Raw genomic sequence first — 18,262 nt, 5'->3', positions numbered from 1 at the left:
TATTAGGGTCTGAAGATGAGACCAGTACATGTTAAATATTTCACTGGCTTACTAAATTGACAGTTTATTCATTTACAGTTGTTGTTTTAATCTTAATAGACTTGTCTTTGAGACGAAAACAAAATGTCCTTTATTAATAACCTCCTCAGTATTACAACAATGGTATGAGGCTTTACATAGAAGCCCTCTTAGGCTTTCTTCAAGAAAACAAGGTGTGTGTGTGTGTGGCTTTTCTTTTATAGTAGGCTTTCTTAATGACGTAATAACAGAGTTCTGTTTTAATTGGGTTAAACTAATTATTGTTTTTCAGGATATTTCTGAGTTCATGTTCCCCAGGTATTAAACATTTTTAGTTGTTTGTGTGGTCTGAACATTCGTGTCTTTCTAGTCTGTCCCCACAACCCCTAGGGCAATACATATTCTTGTTTGATCGCATTACACAAAAATAAATAATGCACTGTTAATTCTAAAAACTACAAGGAACAGATAGGGCATCTATGGCGTAACAATATAAAAATCAAGTAAGCCACGGAATAGATACAGCAACTCCACTTAATGGGTTTTTCCTGTTTTTTTCCTTTCACATAAGAACTCTTTAACAAATTCTTCCAGTGTTTATTTTTTAAAATATGGTTTTCTTTCTTTTCTTTCTTTCTTGTTAGTATTTCTGCTTTCCTAAAAATGCTTCATGTCTATCTCACTAACCAAGCAGATGAAATGTAGGATAAGGCTTCACGGTTTTGCATCAGGTGACTGTTTAAAAACAAAACATGAAACAATGAAACCAAGTTTCAATCCATTCAGACTAGTACCGTTTCTTTTTCTTTTTTTTCTTTTTAAAAACCATGGATGATGTATTTTTTTTCCGTTTCCTTCTTTTTTGAATGTTTCTTTTTCTTCCTTTCTTTCCAGAGGGGGGAAAAATTATACATATTCCAAAATGCTCCAATATTTCCCTTAGCTGCATTTGCAAGACTTTACAATCATGTTTGAAAGTTGTTCAATTTTGGGTGTTTTGCCAATGTAATACAAGATAGTGAGAGGTTCCAGATCCTGGGATACACAACACGGAGAAGCAGATGCTTCTGGGTTGATTGAATTGTACAAGCTAAGCACCTAGGAGGAAAAAGGAAAAAAAAGAAGATACTTCTTCACTTTCTGCAGTTATTACAGTAGCAAATAACTTTGGATAACAAGGAGTCTAGGGCTCTGATGGCACCATTGACATGGTGAGAATTTATTCATTTAAAGTAATTATACTCAAATTCTTTTCCTCTGTATAAGCCTAGACAGCTGGAATCAATAAAAACACAGATATGTAAAACATCCAAACAGTAGAGAATTTTCACAGCAGTGAATTACTTTTTTTTTTTTATGAAACAGCTGCTGATTAAAAAAAGAGACACCAGTGAAAATACTGAATGCCTTCTAAAGCAAAAGGTTCTCTCAGGATTCTAGGCGTCACAAGAGGGGATAGAGTTGAAAATGGCATATTATTCTTTAGCTTATTTTGAGGGAACAGTTGATAAAATTACGTAAAATAACTGTTGAAAACAGTAAGGGAGCGAAATAAAGTGCCTCATTAACATTTTGCTTTCTGCCATCACACACACACACACACACACACACACACACACACACACACACACACACACACACCCTCCCCGAGAGTCAAGGCTGGCCTCACCTGACCTATTGCTGACAGTTTCTTAGTTCCACATATTTTAACTTGCTTCTAAGAAACTGTTTAAGGTTACAATGGTACTGAAAAAAATAACTCATGACTGTTTTTCACAATGACGATCTTTGCAGCATCCCCAAGCTCATGTAATCAAAATCCAGATGCTTGGCAACTGCTTTATACTCATGACAAGTTGAAGGGACATCTTTTGCAACCTTCTGACAAGCAAAGTCAATGCGGAAATCAAGATTCATTTGACAACTTATCAGCTAATTACTAACTTACAGCAGCGATTCACTTAACAACGGTGGCAGGAAATGTTGCAAAGTGGGGGAAAACCTACTGAACAAATGTCTCACTTAATAACAGAAATTTTGGGCTCCATTGTGGTCGTAAATTGAGGGCTACCTGTATTGTTCTCTCACCACCGATCTCTAAGCGTATCTTCTTAAGATAAATGGGTTGTTTCTATTTATTTATGGTCAAGGATGAAATGTTTTTTTAAAAAATTAGAAAACAATATAATAAACTAAAAACAAATGTACCATATAGCCCACACCTTTATAAACATTGCAAGTTATAATCCTTTCAGTTATAATCTGACCACATACCGGTATTTCTACTGTCAGGCATTATCACCATTCCTGCTAATTGAAGGTGCTCTAGTTATTAGCTTCTGTGCTTACCACTGTTTTATATTTTTTTACACTGTTTTGGCAACAGGATGTTGCATGGAGCATTTTTTTACCACCAGATAAGAAAGCTATGCTTTGTACCAAAGGAGTGGAACATGTACCCAATTTTGAGGTTTTTGAGGCTAGGTTTTCTTTAAATTTGAGAGCCAGAGTCAGCGTTACCATTAGTGTTGACTCAGCCTTCCATCCTTTATAAGGTAGGTAAAATGAGGACCCAGATTGTTGGGGGCAATAAGTTGATTTTGTATATAAATATACAAATAGGATGAAGACTATTGCTAACATAGTGTAAGCCGCCCTGAGTCTTCGGAGAAGGGCGGGATATAAATGCAAATAAATAAATAAATAAATAAATAATAAATAAATAATAAATAGTGTATGCATCACATGGTAGAATGGAAAGGACCTGGTTTATGGTTTTAAACCATGGTTGCATGGTTGCCATTTTTATACATCCTTCCCTATTTTAGCCATAACTGTGATTTTTGTACTGAAGCCTGGGTGTTCTTTTTATAAGCCACACTGAAATGAACTGGAGCTGCTTAAAACCCAGTATGCATTCAAACGATGCAATCACAAGAAACAGCACATTGCAACAGGCTGTGCAGTCTCTTATCAACATAAAAGGTAACCTACATTCCAGGGTCTTTTAAAAGCAGGGCTTGATGAATTTTTAGTTTTGCAGAATAAAAAGATTGGAAAGGGAGGGCGAGAGGGTGCGTTGGAAACGCCTTGGAAGAAATGTGTAGGGCGAATAGTGACTGACATTACAGATATAGGAGATTTCATAGAAAAAGAATCAAAGAAAATGAAATCACAAGAAATCATAGAGTGGACAAAACTGGTTTAGATCAGGGGTCTCCAACCTTGGCAACTTTAAGACTTGTGGACTTCAAGTCCCAGAATTCCTCAGCCAGCTTTGCTGGCTGAGGGATTCTAGGAGTTAAAGTCCACAAGTCTTAAAGTTGCCAAGGTTGGAGACCCCTGGTCTAGATGGCTTAACAGTTGGTTAAGTTGGTGGAAACGTCATATAGTACTTTTAAGTATGATTTCCCACAGTGGTAAGTGCTTATTCTACCAAGATAATAATGCTAAAAAGGGGGGTGGGGTAGAAGAAACCTCTCAGCTTCAAAATGTACAGTACAGTAACCAGAGGGCTAAGATCAAGTGTAAGTCTTTTGCATACTGAATAGGATAGTCTGAAGGAAGAAGAACTGAACATGAAGCTAAATAAAGTGACAAACTCCTATCTGATCTGAAATACTGTTGACTGAATTCTGCCCATTCAGCAGGAAGATTTATCAGTATTTTCCAACAAAGATGGTAGCTCACATGATCACTGAGGCAGAACTGGTAGGTATAGCATAGCTTTTCCTTCAATACATCCTGAGAATATATGGTAGTAATGGCTGAACAAGATTGTGACCCCAACATCATTAAGCATGAAAAATCAAAGTGGAAATTAAAATAAAATGTCCCAGTGTTTTCATCAATACAAGGATTGCTTTTGCTGCATCATCCTTTGATTTCTCTTGAGTTTCTTTACATACTCAATCTGGATATGAAGTACAGTTCTTCTGATTTTAAAATGCTCTTTCCCTTTCTTACAACTTCTGTCAATGCCATAATAATCAGATTTTTTTTTTAAAAAAAGTGGGGTAAATGAAGTGTAACCATGATATGATCTATCAATTAAATTAATTGAAAGCACATTTCAAAACTGACAAAATAGGTTTTGTTCTGCTTTATATCCCTAATATTACTTAGTTTTCTAAAATACTTACTCTACTGTGCTGAGTATCTGAACTCCATAAATAGGGACAAGCTCCTGCACAGAAATTTGCATGATATCCTTTAGGTTCATGTATCCATTTCCATCCAAGATCTCTCTTGAAATCAATATAAAATGGACGTAGACAGCAGTTATCTTGCACGTTCCTGTAAATGGAATTATAGACAAGATATTTAATAAGCTTCTGCCAGTCAGAATGCTTCTATGCAGTGCAGATTTCTTAATGCAATAAATCGTTCAGAAATGCAATAAACAGCCTCTTCTGTGGGTGAATTTTATAAAATCCACAGTTTACTGATATTTTTAGAGCACACTTTCAGAACTCTCTTATTAATAAGATCTACGGTAGTTTCAAAACTTGTCAGAAATAAACCTGAGCCAGGCACAGGACTGTCTCTTAAGAATTTTCCATCATAGAACTGGATGGACAGAAGAGTAGTAATACAAATTTCAGCTTTAATGAATGGGATCGGTGGGTGGTTAAGGCCATGGCACAGGAAAAAAACAATTCTTTAATCAGGCTCCCTCACCTCCAGAATGGCCATTTTTTAAAAAAGGCACATTAAATTACTCTATTGCTTTAGTTCTCAGTCTGTCACAGATTGTAGAAGGGAGAAATCCTTGAGTTTATACATAGAAACACAAATACACACATTGTGAAGTTTAATACTATATTTTTTATACTTTGTACCACTCTGGGTTCACAATATACAAATATTATGCATAAAAAGGAATTAACGAATGAAATGTTAAGCATCATATGGTAATTAAATAATTATGTACCGGTAATTAAATTCAGGTGTTTTTTTTTAAAGGATGCATTAAAATAGCACATGATTGACACTTTATGGGCAAATATATTCAGGAAACATTATTTCTTCACTTCTCATGTGTGTGTGTTTATGTTTTACTTTGTTTTGTATATATTGTTTGGGAATCAGATGGCCTAAAAATATAATATAATATGAAATAATGAAAAAGATAACATAAGAAAACTGTAATCTGGCTGAGATGGCTAAAATCTCAGCTTTTTTAAAAGACAATACGCAGGACAGATATTTAATTGAATGGAAAAAATGGATTGATTATCTACAAAACAGATATCAGATTAAGAAATATCAGATTGCCTTTGAATAATTAGGAAGTATTATTTTATGTAATGGGGAGGGGGTTGGGAGATGAAAAGATTTGGATGAGGTTAATTGGATTAGAAGGGAAAATTTTACTCTGTTTGGTTTATGTATAACAATACCTTGTGATTGACCCGGGAAACAGGGGGGGGAAGGGAAGGGGGAAGGGGGTTTTCTGGGAGGGAGGGGGGAAAAGGGGGGGAAAAATGTTTTTGTTTTTTAAAACTTTTTCAATTAAAAAGAAAAAAGAAAACTGTAATCTGCTTCTTTCTAGTTAGGATTTTGAAAGGAAAAGGAGCATGATAGTTGTTCTTTCACTTGAATTAATAAAGGCTTTGCGTATGTCATGCATTATTAGGATTTCTTGCAGACATTTCAAGTTTCTGTTTATATCTTATAATTTTGTATATGCAATTAGTCATAACTAGATATTATTCTCACATTCATCTCTTATACTAGCTACAGATTTTTATTTGTATCCTTAAGTAAATTATATTTTTAGGTTTCTCTGCGTCCCTTTAGAAGAATGGATATCAAGTATGTATTGTTCAAAGCTAGAGGAAAATAGAAAAGATTGATCCTGGTGACTATTAGGGTCTTTGAAGAGGTGGCTCTTGTTCTCGTTAGTATAATTAGAAGAATTTCTGCAACCTATCTTCAGGTGCAAAATTAGGAAGCTGCCTTAGCCATTCATGGGAAAAACATCCGTTGTCAGGCAGTCAGGAGATATTTGTTTTTCAAAGAACAATTTCTTTGAGCAATGGACTAAACCAGGTCTAGCTGAAAGTGAAGGAATTATAGGAGCAGGGACTTTGAAACTGTTCCTTAGCAATCAGCACCAAATGGCAGATTCAGCAGATGTACAAGTTGTACTAAGTTGTATTATTTGTTTGATTTCTGTGCTTACCCAGCTGAACAAGTTATTCTGGGAAGCATATATCATAATAATATTAAAACAATACTCTTTCTGTCTGTCTGTCTGTCTGTCTCTATAGTTATTGAATAAAACTATTGTCATGGTTATTAATATAGCCAAGAAAGGGCCTGTAAAACATGGGTGTGTGTGTGTTAAGGTACATTATTAGGTCTTGATGGATTTAGCAAAAAGCCAACAAGTTTGGGGTCATCCTAATCTCTGAGGAGAAAATGTTCCAGAGGGTACGGTCTACCATAGAGAAATACCATCTCCTGATCTTGGCCAGTCAACATTTCTTGACTGATGGGACCCAAAACATGCCCAAGTTGCTAGACCCAATATATATTTTCTTTTGAGATGAGTGTGATTTTTGCATGGACGTATCTATGCAATTTTCTTGGGAACAGAAGGCCTTTATCATACCATACCATAACCTCCCAATCTGACCTCCTATTTTCCTGGTATTCTCTAGGAGGAGCCTATTTATTTTCCAAACCCAGACAAGATCAGCCTAATGCTGTCACCTGCTAAAATCTATTTTTACAACTGCATCCATACAAATGAATTAGCAAATGCAAAATTTATCTCTAGACAGATGCTCTCGATTATCCTATGTGCATAATTGTGAGGAAGGGCAGGGGAATCTTTTTTTAACTAAGCTTATAGGCTGTTCCAGTAACAAAAGATTTTTGAGCCATTTACATTCATCTTGCTTGATTGTTGTTACCATGAGGGTGGGGCTCGATTGGTTTTTGTATTTGGGGTTTTAACTTTCTAAGCTGCCTAAAGTTATCATAAGTGAGTTGGATGGTCATATATATTTTCTTAATGATTAAGAAATTATTACTTACATTTATAATTTAAGTAATAGGATCAAAACAAAATACATCCATAAAATCACTTGCTTCCTGCCTAAGAAATAAGCGGTGACCAAACAACAATAAGAACATCCCCACAACGAGAGTGAAATAATGCAACCCCAACAAACCTGAAGGGCTTGCCAAAAAGCCAATTTTTCTTGATTTTAAAAAGAACCCAAGGAATTGGGGCCAACTTCATCTCAGGGAGAATGGGGTTCCATAGAAAGGGGGCAATGATCCAGAAAGGGCAACTCGGTGGTTCTTGCAAGTGATACTTCCTATGTGTTGTGGTCCATCAACAACCTACGGAGCTGGCAATGGAGTCAGACAGCGATGAGGCTGAGGTGAGGCCAGGGCCATTGGGAAGTGAGGTGCAGACTCCAGAGCCTCCAGAGCCTGATAGTAGTGAGGCAGAGGAACAGGAGGAGCCTGTTCCTAATGCACGCATGAGAAGAGCTGCCAAAAGGCAAGAGCAGCTCAAGCAAAAAAGATAACTTGGGAGTAGGGCCAAGAGATGATTCGTCCCTCCCATAAGGTTTAAAACAGATCAGCATCGGCGTTTGAGCTTTGCCAGAAAACAGCATTGGTAGCTTTGTTTTCTGCTTTGTCTATGTCTTACCTTTATTTTTGTGACTTGCGAATGTTTGCCAAGAAAGGCCTTTGGCAGTTTGCCTAATTGGACCAAGTTTTGCGAGAGAACTGAGGAATTTGTGTTGCTCATTTGTTTTAATTTGAGTTGAACGACGCTGGGAATGAAGTAATTCTCAACTGTTCAAATAAAGTTTGTTTGTTTTTTCACGGACTCAGTTTCTCTCACCTACTTGGGCCTGGGTCACAACACTATGGATAGGGATCTAGAGCAGAGTTCCCCAACCTTTCCGGCTTTTTGGACCAGCTGGGGGGATGGTTCCAGAGGTGGGTTTCAGCAGGTTCTGACCCAGTTCTGGACAACCGGTAGCAGAAATTTTGAGTACTTCGGAGAACCGGTAGTAAAAATTCTGACTAGCCCCGCCCCCCATCTATTCTCTGCCTCTGCCTGGATTCTGCACTAACTTTCCCCTGGAGTGGGGTGGGAATGAAGATTTTTACAATATCCTTCCCCTGCCATGCCCACCAAGCCACGCCCACCAAGCCATGCCACACCCACCAAGCCACACCCACAGAACCGGTAGAAAAAATTTTTGAAACCCACCATTGGATGTTTCCACGCACGTGCCTGCCACTTGTGCAAATGGAGTGTGCACGCATGCACTTGCCCACTGCTTGTACAAGTGGGGATGCACATGTGTGTACGTTTGCTTAGCATGGCCCAGTTTGGAACAACTCAAGGTCCAGGAGTTGGGGACCCGATCTAGAAGCAGTCTTCCCTTCTAGATCTTATTATACAGGCAGCAGCTACCAAAATTGTTTTGGTCCTCCAGATATCTAGGACTGGGTCACATATGCCTTTAAAGGAGAAGAATAGCACCATAAATTGTAGCTGGAAGCCAATTGGTAGCCTTGAAGTACTTGTAATATGGGGGCTCATTAACTGGTTTCCATGAGCCTCTGTTTTCTGGACCAGTTTCTAGGTCTTCAAATATTCCAATGCAATAATCAGAATGAGAGGTGACAAAGCATGAATGGTAGTCACCAGCACTTCCTGAACCAAGAAAGGTCACAATTAATGCCCAAGATGGGGTGACAGAAAGCCTTTCTAGCCACTGTTGCCACCTCCACTTCTCCTGGAATTGTGAGTCCATGTGAGTCCTATTACAAGCCAGTTTTGCACAGGAAATGCAATCTTTTCCAGTATCCAAAATGGAATATCTTGCTATCAGAAGAATTTGAAATGCCACTGTCTCTTGCTGCAACTGAGCCCCAGTTCCTCCCTATTCAACCCCTAATTGGTTCCAAGCCACATTTTATGATTTCTGGCACTACATTAACAGCTGCTCAATTACTACATGATTCTGAGCATATGCTCTTGTTGTATACATTTGAGACATAATACTAGATTCTATTTGTTTAATTTTTCAGACATAGCCTATCTTTTGAACAGCCAAAATGTCACAGGGATTTTAACAAAGGTGCAAATAAAAGCAACTGTTATTCTTCAGTAAAAAGGCAGTTAGTATAGATTGCCAGAAAATGAACAAATGAGATTTAGTTTTGAATATATAATCTGATGTGTATGAAGTTCCTCCCCCCCCAACAATTCTTGATCTGCTTGTTGAAGTTATGAAGCAGCTGCTCAATGGTTCCTTTGCCAATTATCTTGAAGAAAGTGTCTTCTTCAAAGCAGCCACCCAAGTCCTTCAGCAGCTGTAGCCCTTCAAGACTTTGAGGAACAAATCCAGAGAAATACAAACTTTTATCCAAAGTTATGTGGGTGGGGTAGGAGTGGGAAGTGCAGTATCCCTTTCAATAGAATGCTGTTAAAATTATAAATAAAAAGCAGATTTTTTTTAAAAAAAACGGGTTGCATTAATATTTTTACACATGCATAAAAGCCTATAACATCTTATAATGTAATTACCTAAAACAATAGGCAGCATCTAAAGCACGCTTCTTCCGCCGACTGGATTGTTGCGACTCAAGTCTGTAGGAGGGTAATAACATTAGCAGAAGATGTGGGCTCTTCCCACTGTATTTTTTCCTACTGGACTTTAAAGCTTTCTCACCACTGGAATAAGGGTGGTCATCAATACCTTTAAAAAATACATTTTGGTAATAAATATTGTGTTGCTTTTTTTTTGGAACAAATTATATAAAGTATCTCTTCACAAGAAATTTAAATCACAGAATAATAATCAGGTGTGCTGGCATCAGCTGGGCTGATTTATGACATGCTGATACATGAATGTGAAAAGCAGGGATCTGCATTAAATTAAATATCCTATATTCTTATTATCTCTGCATCATTTCAGATCAGGAACACTTGCTTCGTTCATATCAATTATTAATCATATGATCGGCTATAGGTTTACTTATCCCATAATTATTATAAATATCAGCATAATATTTATTTAATCCCAAGCAACTATAAATTATTTTCAAAGAAGGGCCATAGACAATAGTGTATCACTTTAGATCCACGGAGATGGAGCTCTAAAAGAAGCAGCTATGGCACGGGTGTCAAACTCGATTGCGTCATGTGATGCATCACAACGTATCGCGACGTTTTTTGCCTTTGCGGAGCTAGGCTGGCTGTGGCCTGCACATGACACATCCAGCCCGCAGGCCACCAGTTTGACACCCCTGAGCTAGAGAATCACATAAGTAGTTAACACAGATAACATGTGGATCTAGTTACCTGCATTGCCATATAGACTCTAATAATATGCATACATCTTTTGGATACATCTAAGGTCACCAGTTAGATAATGGCCAGGGTTGAAATCAATCATTTACATTCAGAATGTATGTTTTTCTGAGCATCAGTGCTTAGCTGGATGCTCAAAATCATGAATCCCTAAGCAAGTTGCAAGGTGAAAACACCAAGATCACACAGGCAGAAAGATTTGTTTGAGTACTAATGAAGCTAGCAGGAAAATTATGCTAAGAAGTAACTTATTAAACATTTTCTAATCCATTATCATACTAACTACTTTAAACAAAGAATCTCTTCTCTCACACCGGCTGACACTCCATATTTTCCTTCAGTAGTTGAGTTTAGCAGTACTGGACATATTATAAGATCTGCTGAAACATTCCACATTCTCTACACAATTTTTTTATTTTTAAATTTTTAGTTATTACCTGCAAATCTTGCCTCTAATTCTTCACTTTTATTTGGAATAATGTAATTATTTGAAGGCACAAATGTACAGCATGGGCAATGTAAACTGATCTTAAGTCCCAAATTTCTGTCTGCAAAATATAAGACAAAGAAAATTTACTTTGTATCAGGTCAGGTAAGACTTCAAACAGTTCAAATTTAATACACGTTAACTCTACAATAATTAATGACTATCACCTTTGTGATGGAGCCATTCATGTACAGCCTCAGTTACATCAAAAGATAACCATTCTCCCTCAGCTCTTGTTTTCACGACCTTGCTATCAATATAGCGTTGTGTAGGTGATGTGGGATCTTTATTTTTGATCATCTGCAAAACAAGAACATTTATATTCAGTGATATGGAGTTCTCACAATTTAATTTGAAAAAATAGCTAAGAAGGACTCAAAAAGAATATAGAAAATAACTACAAACCTCAAGAGGTTATGCCATCAATCTATCTACTTATCTATTAATGTCATGAAAACAGATTCTGATATAGTGCTTTGACCAACTCTTACACAACACAATTAGAAGAAAAAATACAGAAATAATTTACAATACAATACAATACAATTCTTTATTGGCCAAGTGTGATTGGATACACAAGGAATTTGTCTTTGGGACATATGCTCTCAGTGTACATAAAAAGAAAATATACATTCGTTAAGAATCATAAGGTACAACACTTAATGATAGTCATAGGGTACAAATAAGCAATCAAATCATACTAGGAAACGATCAATATAAATCGTAAGGATAGAGCAACCAATTACAGTCATACAGTTATACATTATGGGAGAGTCATAACTAGTTGAGATACGCAGCTCAACTGCACAAGTGAGATTCTTTTCTTCAAATGGTGATTGTGTACACAAACTTCTATTGCTTTATCATAACTTGAAATACATTTAAGCAAATTTCCTGATGTCATTCTTTTTTCACCTAATTGTTTATGATTCAGCTCTTTTTCTTTATGTTAAAGTAACCCTAACAATGTTTTAAACCAATGCAAGATAGATGGAAATCAATGTCAAGACTTTTATTCCTGAGTGTACCTTTTTTGAACAAATGCAATGTTTTTGTAGTGTTTCTTTATTAGAGAAAAATGGATAAATCTGTTCCTCAGATTTTTTTTACATTCCTATGCATATTTGAAACACGGATCATTGCAATATAAGACAATTTCTAGTATTCATGACTGCACTAAGAAGACAGCACTTCTTAAAGTCTGAAATATGGAGATCACAAACAAAAATGGCTTTCAAGATGATAATGTGGTATTTGGAATGCAACTTACAAATGAACATGATAGTTCAGGTGAAGATTTTAATATATTACTACTTAATCTACCGACAATGAAAATATAGTAAACATAATGTGAAAGATGCATCTTGCAAGAGATCATAACTGCATGAGTGTGTGAAATCCAGCATTATGGATACTTAAAAGAGTTTGTTCCAGACTTCAGTAGGCATTGTTTCATATTCATAGCATTATGGGAGACCAAATTGTGTCCAAATGAACATTTAAAGGCTGAACTTAATATAGATTTAACACATCCTATACCTACTTTAAAATGCTCTGGGACCTCCCTTAGAAAATACAATTAGTTGCTAGGAGTCATAAATGACTTGATGGCACATAATCAATTGGAAATCCAACACTGATGGGACAGGACAAATATCCTACTCTAGATATTGCTAGAATGGATTAAAGCAAACCTATTCCTAAAGGTACTAAGCTAGTTTTCCCTGCACCAAGCATAATCCAGACAACACACATAAATTGCAACTGAGATACTAACAATACCAAGAACTCAGTTCACCTATCAAGCACAACTCTTTAACTTTTCATGAAACTTCTTTTACAATAAACATCCAAGCATTTTTTTTTCATCAAAGTATAATTATGGCTTCCTACATTTAGGCTGTTTCTAGGCATATACTTTGCCCAAAACCTTTTTGTGTATCTTGGCTGGATGCCTTTCTTTGTACATCATCTCAAATGCCTGCCCAATGAAAGTTAAATTGTGGCTTGGGAACACACGATCTGCTTTTTTACCACTGAGAATTACCATTTCTCCATTTGTTTTAGAAGATAATGATAGACAATACTTCTTCCCCCACCCACCCTTCTGTCAGTTCACTGTCTTTCTCATTCTTAATCCTTCTGGGATAGCCTTCAAGTCTTTGCTAACTGACCTTTCATAATTTGATATGTCTGTTTCTTTTCTCTTGGTATATTTCTCTCCCCCCCTTAAGTCTTTTAAGTCTCCATTTTGCTCTTTCTTGGAAACCTTATTAATTCCATTATCTAGATGAGAAGCTAGTCCTCAGTAAAATTCCACTGATTGTTCCTTAATTCTTGTGTACTCAGTTGATTTGTAGGTTTCTGAACTGCTGGATAGTAGCATCTTCAGAAAAACAATGCCATAGATCATAATGGGAAGCATTTTCCTAGTGACAGATGAATTCTATAAACATTCAGTTTCCCTAAAAGATGCATTTTTACAGTATAGATACAGATTTGGACATACTCTAAATAGACTGGTTGATCGATTACCAAATTTCAAGCAGTTAGTGATCTTGAAGTCTGCTCTCCAAATAAGATCTTAAAGAAAGCTACAGCCATATAGGATGAGGGCGTTCTTTTGTATACCTGGCATTAGTCCATTGAGAGCTTTAAAGTTCAAAATAGTTTTATGTCCGGGCTCCAAAGGAGCTTGTTCTCTGGGCTCATACCATAAATGCCTAGGGCTGTGTCTTTTCAGGCAAAGCAAAAGAATTAAATTAAAATCCAGATGCTAAAGAGGGATGTCACAACAGTCAAGTTAGTCAGACATTCACACTCTATGTGATCTGTTAGGAGAAAAACTGAAATCTCTCTCAAACACAAGCTGCTCCCAGAACTACATCTACTGCAACCTGCTTTTTCCAAACTTTCCTAGAATATTTTATCTTTGAAACATATATGGATTTTTCTCTTCTCACCCAGTAAAATTTATTTATTTTAAAGTTTTATATGGCCACTCATCTTAAGCAAATCTGGATGGCTTACAACAACCATAAAACAAATCAAGCCAATAAAACATTGAACAAAAACCCTGTGCCATAATTGGACTCTTGGGATGCTCCACCACAGGCTCAGTTACCCTCCTTTCATATAGACATAGAAAAGTCAAGCTACTGAGGTCCTGCTAGATGGCAAGATTTCAAGAAGGGGACTTGGAACATGCCCATCCCATCTGATCTAGTTGGATTGGCAGAGATTCTTAGGGAAAGGTGGTCCCACAAATAGTCTGATTCCTTGATGGGTGGGGCTTTAAATGTGATAACTAGCACTTTAAATTGCATCTGAAAGAAAAATGAAGCCAGTGCAGCTCAGTCAATAAAGATGTTACATGGGCAAACCTAGTAGCAATTGCTGTCTTCCGGACCACTTGTAAGTTTCAAATGGTCTTCAAGGGCAGCCCCATATAAAGCATACTGCAATAATCCAGGTGGGAGGTAACTAAAGTGTGAGTGACTGAGGAAGGTCTCAAGGTTCAGGGAAGAGTGCAAATCAGGGGTGAAATGCTCCTAGTTCGGACCAGATTGGCTGATCCGGTAGCGATGGCGATGGGTGGTTTGGAGAACCAGTAGCAAAAAATCCCTGCTCCCCCGCCAATGCCCACCCAGTCACCCACTTGCTCACTTCCCACTTCTTTTAAAAAATGCTTTTAAAAATGCTTTTAAAAATGCTTTTAAAAATGCTTTTAAAAATGCTTTTAAAAATGCTTTTAAAAATGCTTTTAAAAATGCTTTTAAAAATGCTTTTAAAAATGCTTTTAAAAATGCTTTTAAAAATTTTCATAGCATTTTAAAAATGCTTTTAAAAATTTTCATAGCATTTTAAAAATGCTTTTAAAAATGCTTTTAAAAATTTTCATAGCATTTTAAAAATGCTTTTAAAAATGCTTTTAAAAATGCTTTTAAAAATGCTTTTAAAAATGCTTTTAAAAAATGCTTTTAAAAGTAAAAGAAAGATCATGCACCACAGCTGTTCTACTTACCCCATGCCTCCTTTTGGCATGCACTGCGTGTACATGCACCTCACATTTGGTGTGTGGTGTGCATGTGCAGCCAGCGAACCAGTAGTAAACCAGTTCAGATTTCACCACTGATGCAAATGGTGCACAACACAAATCTGTGCAAAGAATAATTGCATATCATCAACAAACTGATGATACTGTACCCCATGTTGTTGGATAACCTCATCGAGCAACCATATAGATCAGTGGTAGTCAACCTGGTCCCTACTGAACCACTAGTGGGCATTCCAGCTTTCATGGTGGGCAGTAGGGGTTTTATCCGATACTGAAGCAGTTTCCTTTTTTTTAATTTAATTGACTTTTAAAAAATGCTTTTAAAAGTAAAAGAAAGATCACGCACCACAGCTGTTCTACTTACCCCATGCCTCCTTTTGGCATGCACTGCGTGTACATGCACCTCACATTTGGTGTGTGGTGTGCATGTGCAGCCAGCGAACCAGTAGTAAACCAGTTCAGATTTCACCACTGATGCAAATGGTGCACAACACAAATCTGTGCAAAGAATAATTGCATATCATCAACAAACTGATGATACTGTACCCCATGTTGTTGGATAACCTCATCGAGCAACCATATAGATCAGTGGTAGTCAACCTGGTCCCTACTGAACCACTAGTGGGCATTCCAGCTTTCATGGTGGGCAGTAGGGGTTTTATCCGATACTGAAGCAGTTTCCTTTTTTTTAATTTAATTGACTTTTTAAAAAATTTTCATAGCATTTTTAAATAATTCATTAATTCAAGATATAGTTTGATCATACTCTAAATGTTATTTCACCACATTCAAAATCTTTGGGTTTACAGGATTTTTCCTTACCCCCATCTCATATCACAAGACTTCTTATTTACTTCCAGCTATCTCTCTATGTCTCTTGAAATCTATTATGAAAAACAAAACCTTGGAAATAAATGTATTTTTTTTAATGTTCATTATGGTGAGGTCAGAGTGAAAAAATAGGAGGTGTCACCTCTGGGAAGATAAAATAAAGAAGAGGGCCATACAGGGTTTCTTTAACTTCCCAGAGGAAAGACAACATGAGTTTAATAAACTTCCTAAATATTACCACAGTAGTTATATAACATAGTAAATATAATAAACAGACCATTCTGCCTTTTACTATGCCCGAGTATTAAGCAGTGGCCTTAGTATAGATGCCTGCTTCTCTCTCACTTTCTTGAAAGTGATTAATGTTGTTGGCTGTTTGCTGAAAAGTGTTTCCAGGATATTTCCCATGAATAACTTTTGACAGCAGGATTTTGGCAACCTCAGCCACCTGCTAAATTCTGCAGGTCATGTTATTCCGTCAGCTGGACTTCCTTAAAGCTATGTAGCTGTAAAGGGAAATAGTTCTGCAGAAGCGGAAGGCAGTCGGGGTCTTTCTTTTGGCTTCAATTAGCTTTGTATCTGGCAGGCACTGAGAACAGAGTGTGGACCTTAACAAGCTATTGTACGAGGTACAGCACACTTGCCAAAATACAAAAGGTACATACGACTTGCCAAATGTTTTAAACCAATGCAAGATAGATGGAAATCAATGTCAAGACTTTTATTCCTGAGTGTACCTTTTTGAACAAATGCAATGTTTTTGTAGTGTTTCTTTATTAGAGAAAATGGATAAATCTGTTCCTCAGATTTTTTTTACTTTTAAAAGCATTTTAAAAATGCTTTTAAAAATGCTTTTAAAAATTTTCATAGCATTTTAAAAATGCTTTTAAAAATTTTCATAGCATTTTAAAAATGCTTTTAAAAATGCTTTTAAAAATTTTCATAGCATTTTAAAAATGCTTTTAAAAATGCTTTTAAAAATTTTCATAGCATTTTAAAAATGCTTTTAAAAATTTTCATAGCATTTTAAAAATGCTTTTAAAAATTTTCATAGCATTTTAAAAATGCTTTTAAAAATGCTTTTAAAATTGCTTTTAAAAATAAAAAAAGAGTTCTGATGATCACAGCTGAGCTGCGCGATTGTCAGAGCCTTTTTTTTTTACTTTTAAAAGCATTTTAAAAAATGCTTTTAAAAATGCTTTTAAAAATTTTCATAGCATTTTAAAAATGCTTTTAAAAATGCTTTTAAAAATTTTCATAGCATTTTAAAAATGCTTTTAAAAATTTTCATAGCATTTTAAAAATGCTTTTAAAAATGCTTTTAAAAATGCTTTTAAAAATGCTTTTAAAAATGCTTTTAAAAATGCTTTTAAAAATTTTCATAGCATTTTAAAAATGCTTTTAAAAATTTTCATAGCATTTTAAAAATGCTTTTAAAATTGCTTTTAAAAATAAAAAAAGAGTTCTGATGATCACAGCTGAGCTGCGCGATTGTCAGATCCTTTTTTTTACTTTTAAAAGCATTTTAAAAAATGCTTTTAAAAATTTTCATAGCATTTTAAAAATGCTTTTAAAAATAAAAAAAGAGTTCTGATGATCACAGCTGAGCTGCGCGATTGTCAGATCCTTTTTTTTACTTTTAAAAGCATTTTAAAAAATGCTTTTAAAAATTTTCATAGCATTTTAAAAATGCTTTTAAAAATGCTTTTAAAAATGCTTTTAAAAATTTTCATAGCATTTTAAAAATGCTTTTAAAAATGCTTTTAAAAATGCTTTTAAAAATGCTTTTAAAAATTTTCATAGCATTTTTAAATAATTCATTAATTCAACATTTTCATTAGGTTTTCATCAAATTCCCCATGACCATTTAAAGTTACAACGGCACTGAAAAAGTCACTTATGACCATTTTTCACACTTATGACCATTACAGCATCCCCATGGTCATGTGATTTACATTTGGATGCTTGAAAACTGACTCACATTTATGACAGTTCCAGCATCCCGGAGTCATGTGATCACCTTTTGCAACTTTCTGACAAGCAAAGTCAGAATCTGGTTAAATGAAACCAGATTTATTTAACAACCATATTGATCATTTAACAGCCGTAGTGATTCACTTAACAATTGTGGCAAGAAAAGTCGTAAAACGGGGCAAAACTCACTTAACAAATTTCTCACTTAGCAACACAAATTTTGGGCTCAATTGTGGTTATAAGTTGAGGATTACCTGTAATAAGACAGCTAGCATACCTAGTATTCTTTCCTCCTCCTCTTTTCCCCATAATAACCTTCTGAAGTGAACTGGGCTGAGGGAGAATGACTGATCCAAAGTCACCCAGCTGGCTTTTGTACCTATGACTTGACTAAAACTCAGCCTCCTGGTTTGTAATCTGGTGATTTAATTACTGGACCACACTATTTTTATGTTTTTTTAATATATACATATACATATACATATACATATACATATACATACATACATACGTAGGTCTTTGGTTATTCGGGTTT

The 18,262-nt window shown here is 35.8% G+C and overlaps 1 protein-coding gene across 3 annotated transcripts in view; it reads right to left on the bottom strand.

Moving 5' to 3' along the window:
* Positions 1-206: 206 nt before the first annotated feature.
* The window catches only part of TGFB2 (transforming growth factor beta 2), a 102,006-nt gene continuing 83,950 nt past the window's right edge, over positions 207-18,262 (bottom strand). For 2 of the 3 annotated variants that reach the window (XM_058165425.1, XM_058165426.1), the window contains exons 3-7: positions 11,033-11,165; positions 10,816-10,926; positions 9,593-9,764; positions 4,161-4,314; positions 207-1,116 (exon numbers count right to left, since the gene is read on the bottom strand). In XM_058165425.1, coding sequence (XP_058021408.1) covers positions 958-1,116; positions 4,161-4,314; positions 9,593-9,764; positions 10,816-10,926; positions 11,033-11,165 — 729 coding nt within the window. In that variant the 3' untranslated portion in view covers positions 207-957. Of the gene's footprint in view, positions 1,117-4,160; positions 4,315-8,232; positions 9,489-9,592; positions 9,765-10,815; positions 10,927-11,032; positions 11,166-18,262 lie in introns of those variants that run through there. The other variant, XM_058165427.1, reaches the window with a different exon arrangement.

The sequence above is a fragment of the Ahaetulla prasina genome, chromosome 1 (assembly GCF_028640845.1).
Source record: "Ahaetulla prasina isolate Xishuangbanna chromosome 1, ASM2864084v1, whole genome shotgun sequence".
Classification (NCBI taxonomy): domain Eukaryota; kingdom Metazoa; phylum Chordata; class Lepidosauria; order Squamata; family Colubridae; genus Ahaetulla; species Ahaetulla prasina.
Note: the sequence above shows the minus strand (reverse complement) of the source record. Positions and strands in the feature narration are given on the sequence as shown.